Source organism: Ranitomeya imitator, chromosome 4 (assembly GCF_032444005.1).
Source record: "Ranitomeya imitator isolate aRanImi1 chromosome 4, aRanImi1.pri, whole genome shotgun sequence".
In the NCBI taxonomy this organism is placed as follows: Eukaryota; Metazoa; Chordata; class Amphibia; order Anura; family Dendrobatidae; genus Ranitomeya; species Ranitomeya imitator.
The window spans coordinates 646,564,316-646,573,601 of NC_091285.1; the positions used below are offsets into that span (position 1 = coordinate 646,564,316).

At 49.3% G+C, this 9,286-nt stretch overlaps 1 protein-coding gene across 1 annotated transcript; it reads left to right on the plus strand.

Moving 5' to 3' along the window:
* The first annotated feature begins 1,587 nt into the window (after positions 1–1,587).
* Positions 1,588–9,083, plus strand: PBDC1 (polysaccharide biosynthesis domain containing 1). Its single transcript, XM_069766998.1, has 6 exons — positions 1,588–1,656; positions 4,133–4,198; positions 5,202–5,261; positions 5,683–5,823; positions 5,913–6,024; positions 8,715–9,083. The coding sequence occupies exons 1-6, from the start codon at positions 1,618–1,620 to the stop codon at positions 8,810–8,812; spliced, it is 516 nt and encodes a 171-aa protein (XP_069623099.1). The 5' UTR covers positions 1,588–1,617; the 3' UTR covers positions 8,813–9,083.
* Positions 9,084–9,286: the final 203 nt, after the last annotated feature.

Here is a 9,286-nt window from a genome sequence, read left to right on the forward strand (position 1 = left end):
CCAGGACCTTCGGTGACGTCGCGGTCACATGACCGTGACGTCACGAAGGTCCTGGTCGCACAGCATCTTTGGAACCGGACCGCCTGCAGCGCCGAGGAGATCGGGACGTCAGAGGGTGAGTATATCATTATTTTATTATTTTTAACACTACTATTGATGCTGCATATTGCTGCATATGCGGCATCAATAGTAGGGGTAAAATCCCGCAGCGGAACCCGCAGGACAAACCGCGATAAATCTGCAGGGATAACCGCAGCGGGTTTGCCCTGCAGATTTATCAAATCCGCTGCGGGAGAACCCGCGGGACAAAAAGGAGCGTGTGAATGTGGCCTTAGGAGACTTGAAGCTGGGATCATTCGATCGCCTGTGCTACACATGGCAGGGCTGTGTAGCATAAATCATGATCTCCATACCTACACATCCGAGGTCGTGAAGGGGCTAAGACCCGCATTATGTGGCAGGGTGGCGTAGTGGTTAGCACTGCAGCCTTGCAGCGCTGGAGTCCTGGGTTCAGATCCCACCAAGGACAACATCTGCAAGGAGTTTGTATGTTCTCCCCGTGTTTGCGCGGGTTTCCTCCGGGTTCTCCGGTTTCCTCCCACACTCCAAAGCCATACTGACAGGGAATTTAGGTTGTGAGCCCTAATTGGGACAACGATGTCTGTAAAGCACTTGTGGAGTTAATGGCACTATATAAGTGCGCCTTTTTACACATGAAGATCGTAATGGGTAAAAAATTCAGTAAAATCGCTGCAGATATGCCGAAGTAATGAATAGGCTGCGTCTTGAAAAAACAAAAAAAAAACACCAAATATAAAATAGGGAAAAAATTAAGCAACACGGACGCTACTGAAAAATGTTGCATTTTTCAAGCACAAAAATATGTGCAGAAAATATGCTTCAGAATTGCTACAGAAGAAGCTAAGACTGCGTACGGCGTTTTGATCATAAGGTGACAAAAAACATCAATTTTATTTAAAAAAAAAAAAATGTATATGGAGTTTCCCACATAGGAATCGTAATGCTCTAAAATAAACGGTGGGATTTTTACAGACTCAGGGCTATCAAATGTCACAGAACGAGACCATGTGTGATTTATGGATAGATATAACTAAATAAATAACTAAAAACAATTGCAAGTCTCGTAAAATGTATGTCTTTTTATACAGGCTTAAAAAAAATGCACAAAAAAACGTGTGAACGAGGCCATATATGATGATTACAAAAAACAAAAAAACAAAAACAAAGTGTTCCCAGCAGAAACCATTGCCACTAAAATAGCGCCATTTATATTTTATGCGTCAATCACAGCGCGTGAGGTAAAAGGCGCACAAAAGGCGGGAAACCTCCGCTCCTCATCACGTGACCGCACCGCACCACTGACTCTACAAAGAAAAACTGCCCTGGTTTCCACAGCAACCGCTCAATTGCTTGGACTATCATTGGCTAGGCCGATTGTCACAAGTTTTCAGCGGCGAGCCTACCAGTGAACTACCTGTGCGCATGCGTACTACGCATGGAAGAGTATCGATGGCGGAACAGGCTTCAGCATGATGAGAAGAGAATCACTTCCGGTTGAGAGAGGAAAGGGCAGAACACTGCACAGAGAGTACCAAGATGGCGGCGCCGGGAGAACTGGGTGGCTTGAGTTCGCTGGTGAGAATGTATAACTTTTGTCATGGTCATTTGTTCTCGTAGCCTGGCGTCTCTGCAGAGGGCATCATTGTGGCGTGTGTCATAGCTGTACCGCAGCCATGCTGGGGTGATCAGAGACACGTGTTCCCCCAGTGCAATTCTGAGACGTGTTGTTCCCCAGGAGACGTGAACCCTATAGAAATGCACAGGAGCAGAGTATTCACACTGGTTGTGCAGTATCGCTGCCATAGTTTTCTGTGGTGAGCAAAAATGCTGAGAGACCCCAGGAATCTGCGCTGGGTGCCGTCTCCTCTGTATGGCGCCATGATAATAATTTTATTTATGTAGCGCCAACATATTCTGCAGCGCTGCCATGGTGGGGCAGAGCGCTGCCATGATGGGGCAGAGTGCTGCCATACAGTGCAGACGATAAAGGCGCCACAAGTTATCGGTGATCTAGGATTTATTTCATGAATCCAGCAAACAAAACCCCTCTGTTCACAATGAGAGGTTGATTTTTGGCCTTGTACCGAGCTGCGCTCCCACTCTGCGGGCCCCCCTCAGTCTCTGCGGACCGCCCTCACTCTCTGCGGGTCGCCCTCCTGCTCTTTGTGCGCCCTCCCACTCTGCGGGCCCCCCTCAATCACGGACCGCCCTCACTCTCTGCGGGCCCCCCTCAGTCTCTGAGGACCGCCCTCACTCTCTGCGGGTCGCCCTCCTGCTCCTTGTGCGCCCTCCCACCCTGCGGGCCGCCATCACTCTCTGCGGGCCGCGCTCCCGCTCTTTGTGCACCCTCACTCTCTGCGGGCCGCCCTCACTCTCTGCGGGCCGCGCTCCCGCTCTTTGTGCGCCCTCACTCTCTGCGGGCCGCCCTCACTCTCTGCGGGCCGCGCTCCCGCTCTTTGTGCGCCCTCACTCTCTGCGGGCCGCCCTCACTCTCTGCGGGCCGCGCTCCCGCTCTTTGTGCGCCCTCACTCTCTGCGGGCCGCCCTCACTCTCTGCGGGCCGCGCTCCCGCTCTTTGTGCGCCCTCACTCTCTGCGGGCCGCCCTCACTCTCTGCGGGCCGCCCTCACTCTCTGCGGGCCGCCCTCACTCTCTGCGGGCCGCCCTCACTCTCTGCGGGCCGCCCTCACTCTCTGCGGGCCGCCCTCACTCTCTGCGGGCCGCGCTCCCGCTCTTTGTGCGCCCTCACTCTCTGCGGGCCGCCCTCACTCTCTGCGGGCCGCCCTCACTCTCTGCGGGCCGCTCTCCCGCTCTTTGTGCGCCCTCACTCTCTGCGGGCCGCCCTCACTCTCTGCGGGCCGCCCTCACTCTCTGCGGGCCGCCCTCACTCTCTGCGGGCCGCCCTCACTCTCTGCGGGCCGCCCTCACTCTCTGCGGGCCGCCCTCACTCTCTGCGGGCCGCCCTCACTCTCTGCGGGCCGCCCTCACTCTCTGCGGGCCGCGCTCCCGCTCTTTGTGCGCCCTCACTCTCTGCGGGCCGCGCTCGCTCTTTGTGCGCCCTCACTCTCTGCGGGCCGCCCTCACTCTCTGCGGGCCGCCCTCACTCTCTGCGGGCCGCCCTCACTCTCTGCGGGCCGCCCTCACTCTCTGCGGGCCGCGCTCCCTCTCTGCCAACTTAGTTAAAAAAAAAATGTTGGTATCAAAATAATATCTTCCTTGTGTAGGAATTTGTATGGGAAAATGACATTGCTGTTCATATCTTCAGTCTTTCAGAGACGCCAAGCGTCTAACAGAAGTGCCCGACCGTTGTGCAGGGGTTGCCCTAAGTGAAGACACTCTGTCAATGGGATGGCTAAAAGGCTTCTTTTTTGAATGTTTTCTCAGCATTTTTCAATTATAGGAAAAAACAAAATACCGCTAGCGTTTTAATTAACTGATTAATAGATTAAAAAAAAACAAAAAAACAAAAAACAAAACACAAGTCTGGAAAACACGAAAAATGTCAAGAGCCGTTATAAAAAAAAATTGAAAAAAGCAAAATGTTAATAGAAAGTCACTTTATGAAAAACAATAAATAATATATGCTTGAAATATCATAACGGGAAGCACAAAAAAATGTTAGCAGATGCCTCATTTAATATAAAATGGAACCTCCCAAAAATGTGCCGGGTTGTAAGTTGGGCTGAAAGTTTATCCCTGGCTGTGTGCAAGGACCAGTGTATGTCGACACGGGGCGGAGGCGCTGCACACTTACCCTGGTGTGTGATCTGTAACGTATCACTGTACTAGCAGCACAGATGAGATGGAAAATAAATAATAATTCTCATCTGCACCGGTCTGGAGATGTGGATGTGAGATCGGGGCAGGTTTTTGCTGCAGATTTCACTCGTCACAAAGCAGGGTGACATCCGCCATAAGTGCACTTTTTTTTTTTTCTTCTTGTTCATTTGGGGAGGAGGGTGCTCATACTTTACACTGGATTCACTGTATAACAAAAATAACAGACATTAGGAAAGTATCTTACAAGTCTTATTTTTTCCTTTTGTTTTCCAGGGAGCAGCAGAAGCGATGTCCGTGGCGGAGGCGCTGTCTCTTCCTGCAGAATCTTACGGCAATGACGTAAGTGTGTAGTAATCAGGACGTGCTTCTTCTGTACAGGGGACGGATTTGCTAGTTTATCGTGGTCTTACTTTTCTGTTGGTTAGGACTAGTGATGAGCGAACGTGCTGGAATATGGTGTTATCTGAGCATGCTCAAGTGCTAACAGTGTTTTCAGCGTGCTCAAAAACTATGTTTTAGTCCTCGCGGCTGTTCGACAGCCACAACCCATGCATGGTAAGCCTGTTTGTTAGACAATCCCTGTATGTGTTGTGGATGTCAAACACTCGCAAGACATCCAAACGCGAGGACTCTAAAATATTATTCGAGCACGCCAAAGTCACTCTGTTAGCACCAGTGCTCCGACGACACCTTATCCCAGCACGTTCACTCATCACTAGTTAGGACCTGTTATATAGGTTGTCTGGCCCCAGGTACAAGTCTGCAGTCACTTTATGTGACTGGAGACTTGTGAATCCTCACAGGGTGCGCACTGCTTGTTTTGAGGATTTTTTGGTACTGGCGGTCAGCCGGTCATGTGACCACAGGTAATCGATTTGTATACTTCTAGTCACATTCCGACTAGACATGTCCGGCCTCACTCAATGGCCACGTCTAGTCTGCACGTATGCAAATCGCACACTTGTGGTCATGGAGAATCTTCACAGCGCACAATGCAGCCTAGGGTTGGACAGCCCCTTTAACATACCTCGTTAGTAAGGCCGCTGAGCACAGTGATTCGTCACAGAGGTGATGTGGCGCCACCACTGCAGCCATTACACAGAGACAGGAGCGGCGGTGGAGAGTTAGTGCTGGACCTGTGGATAATAACGATCTTAGTTATTCTACATGACTGTTTTCCTTAATAAGTTGCCGGCCTTGTGCCCGGCTTGATACCACCAAACAGATATATAGAACAATCAGAAAAAAAAACAAACATGTAGTCTACCCATGAACAATGAGTTACTGCAAGTGGCGCAGAAAAAGCTGGGCCTCCATAAATAATACGTCTTTTATTTTGCAGCCCAACGTGGAGATGGTCTGGGCCATGAAGGCGTATCAGCACGCAGAGGTGTACTTCAATGTAAGTCAGCTATCACGTCCTGTCGACGGAGCGGAAGAGAAGCTGCTGCTCTGTTGACGTGACGCCAGCAGAATCTAACGGCAGGAACGGTCTGTGCTGGCGACTAGTTGGCCAGGCATAACAGGCAACTACCTGCCCGAGCTTGAACACATTATTTTCACAAAGCCCTGGATATCCCTTTTGATGGCCTGTTTGGAGCGACTGACAGCACTTCTGAGCAGAACAATGATTTCCCATTTAGACAGACAGATTATTAGGAGACGAGTGTTTCTTGGCCTGTCTAAATCACTGCATAAAATGGGTAGATCATTTTTTTTTTTTTTCTTAACGAGGGTCAGTTCCCGCTTGATGCATGAAATGAATAATGAGCAGTAGCCATAATCCCAGGTCAGTAGTCGTGCTCTTACATTGTCGCCCCCAGCTTATATCCTCCGTTGACCCTCGCCTCTTGAAACTGACCCGTTTAGATGACGGGATCTACACAGCTTTCCGAACAGAATTTCCTGATCTGCGTATTGACGTGATCGACCCCGAAGATCTGAAGTCTCCTGCAGCCAAAGAGGTAAATGAGTAACATCTTCCATGGGTTTTTTTTTTTGTTCTTCCTTTTCTTTCCTGCATGACAATGACCGTGCCTTATAACATTCACAGAAATGGCGGCCATTCTGCATGCAGTTTGAGAATCAAGTGGAAGATTTTAACTACGGGACCTTGTTAAGACTGGACAGCAGCCAGGAGTATACAGAGGAGAATACCATCTTCTGTAAGTGTCTAGGAGACAGCGGCGTACACCTCCCAGATACTGTCCGTGCACGGGAAACGGCGGCGTACACCTCCCAGATACTGTCCGTGCACGGGAAACGGTGGTGTACACCTCCCAGATACTGTCCGTGCACGGGAAACGGCGGCGTACACCTCCCAGATACTGTCTGTACACGGGAAACGGCGGCGTACACCTCCCAGATACTGTCGGTACAGCAGGAAACAGCGGCGTACACCTCCCAGATACTGTCGGTACAGCAGGAAACAGCGGCGTACACCTCCCAGATACTGTCGGTACAGCAGGAAACGGCGGCGTACACCTCCCAGATACTGTCCGTGCACGGGAAACGGCGGCGTACACCTCCCAGATACTGTCCGTGCACGGGAAACGGCGGCGTACACCTCCCAGATACTGTCCGTGCACGGGAAACGGCGGCGTCCACCTCCCAGATACTGTCGGTACAGCAGGAAAGAGCGGCGTACACCTCCCAGATACTGTCTGTACACGGGAAACGGCGGTGTACACCTCCCAGATACTGTCGGTACACGGGAAACGGCGGCGTCCACCTCCCAGATACTGTCCGTGCACGGGAAACGGCGGCGTCCACCTCCCAGATATTGACGGTACAGCAGGAAACTACGGCATACACCTCCCAGATACTGTCTGTACACGGGAAACAGCGGTGTACACCTCCCAGATACTGTCGGTACAGCAGGAAAGAGCGGCGTACACCTCCCAGATACTGTCTGTACACGGGAAACGGCGGCGTACACCTCCCAGATACTGTCGGTACACGGGAAACGGCGGCGAACACCTCCCAGATACGGACAGTACAGCAGGACATGAAAAGTCAGCGTGTTATAGGAATATTCCCATCTTCATAGATGGGTAACGATTGCAGATACGAGAAACTTTGCTATTTACTGCTTATTATGTCAAGAACGGCTGAAACTTTTAGGCTGTGTGTACACGTTCAGTATTTTTCACGTTTTTTCGCTATGAAAACGTGAAAAAACCACTTACATATGCATCCCATTATTTTTAATGTATTCCGCATATGTTGTGCAAAAGTTGTTCATTAATTTTGCGGATTAGCCGCTATTTAATGCATTGGGAAGCTCCGGGAAAAAAAAATGTGAAAAATCAGCACCAAAAAACGCATGCGGATTTCCTGCAGAAAAAATCCGGTTTTGTTTTGAAGATGGGAAAAACCCTTTAAGTGGGGATCTATAATGAGCGTCTGTCTCCCTTATTCCGCTCTACTTATGTTTCAGGAGTCTGGTCGCTACTAGTGATGAGCGAACCTATTTGGATAAGGTGTTATCTGATCATGCTCTGGTGCTAACAGAGTATCTTCGGCATGCTCCAATAATATGTTAGAGTCCCCACGGCTGCTGTTCGACATGCGCAGCACATGCAGGGATTGTCTAATAAACAGGCCTACCCTGCATGTGTGGTGGCTGTCGAACACTCACTTAACATGCAGCGGGGACTCGAACATGTTTCGAGCATGCTGAAGACGTTCTTAGCACACGAGCATGCTCAGATAACACCTTATCCGAATTAATTCGCTCATCACTAGTTGTCTGTTATCAGGCGGGTAATGCTTTAAAATAACATAAGTAGAGATGAGTGGATCGATTTTTGGGACTCAGGTTCATCATACACTTCAGGGATACCTTATATGGGAGACCCCCTAAATCATATGGCGTGGCTCTTCATTGGCCAGTGCTGGCGTGATATCATCTATGCATCAAGTCGCACAGATGACGTTGCGGTAGCCCTAAGAGCCACTCCAGAAGGGTCTGGTGGGCCTGTTGTCTTGCCACCAGGTGTCCCTGACCTGAACGTGAGTCCCATGAATCAATCCGCTATTTGTAATAATCATTACCTACTTGCTCCCAACCAGTGATGACATTGCACATGACTACTGTAGGCATGTAGACTGCTGAGGCCAGTGGTTGGCTGCAGCGGTCACGTGCTATGGACCTCACTAAAGCGGTCATGTAAATAAATTCGGACACTAAGCAAAAGGTGGCGGTGAAGCGGCAGGGACATAAACGGGTAAGTGCTTCTTAGGGGTTCTCCCATAGAGCATCACTTCTAGGGTACCGTATGTAATTTTATAGTCCATGTACGGCCACTGATCTCCCAGCTTGAACACCAACAGCTACGACGCTGTGGAGTTCAGGAAAGGAGACCGGTGAGCGGCCTGGAGATCATGGACATGTGAATGCAGCCATAACCAAAGGCTTTTTATCTTGTGTACATGATGCGAGTGTCCTAGTGGAAGTAGCAGCTCTAGAGATCATTACTGAGCATTTCATTAATCGGTAATATATGGGATTTCTCACTCCCCCCCCCCCCCCCCCTATATTATCGGGCTTTTACATTCTTTCTCTGACTCTGCATTGGGGGACACAGGAAACAATGGATGTTTGCTGCCTCCTCCTCCGCATGCTACACTCCTGGCACCAAGCTACTCAGATTAGTGTCACGCAGGAGGCAGACACAGGTCAGGAGTCCAAGAACGGTTTCTGCCTATGGGTATCTTTAATTTTATGCTATATGACATCAACTGAAACGGAGTAGCTTGATGCTGAGGAGAAACCAACTATTTCTTTAGGTTGTACCCAAGAAAAACATTTTGCGTCGAGTCCCAAAAAATTCCTTTTTGGTTTTTTTTTCAGCTACCAGAATCCAATTTTTTGCTATTGAAATTGCACGGAACAGAGAAGGATGTAACGACGTCATCTACAACAACAGACATAAACGAGCAGGAAAATGACAGCCGGAAGGACCGTGGACGGCGTCAGATGCCGGTGGAGCCGGCCCTCGTGTCCTGTACCACCGTACCAGTTACCAAACAGTTCTGATTTTATTTTTCTGCAGTTTCCACTATACACTCATTTGGCAAACAGTAAAATACCCAAACTTCATTGCTGCCACCAGACGTTAAAACCGCTTCACAAAGTGCCATCTATGAGTATATGGACACCTGTTTTTTTTTTGTTTTTTTTTAGTAATTTTAATAAATTGCATGTATATTTACAAAGTTCCCATAGATTTGCTCGTCTTCATAGTTGCCTCACTCCTGGACACATCCCCACAACTGGAAGAATTATTTTATGGAACGTTTGACTTTCATAACTAACTTTGTTCTTTATTCGCACATACCTCTCCCCTAAAAAAAACAAAAAAAAAACACGACAACTTTTTTGGAAGACACATGTCACCAAGGGAGTTGCCACTATTCTGCATA

Coding starts and splice junctions, on each gene's coding strand:
- PBDC1 (XM_069766998.1), top strand. CDS start 1,618: ATGGCGGCGCCGGGAGAACTGGGTGGCTTGAGTTCGCTG. Junction 4,199..5,201: donor CAGAATCTTACGGCAATGAC/GTAAGTGTGTAG, acceptor TTTATTTTGCAG/CCCAACGTGGAGATGGTCTG. Junction 5,824..5,912: donor AGTCTCCTGCAGCCAAAGAG/GTAAATGAGTAA, acceptor TAACATTCACAG/AAATGGCGGCCATTCTGCAT.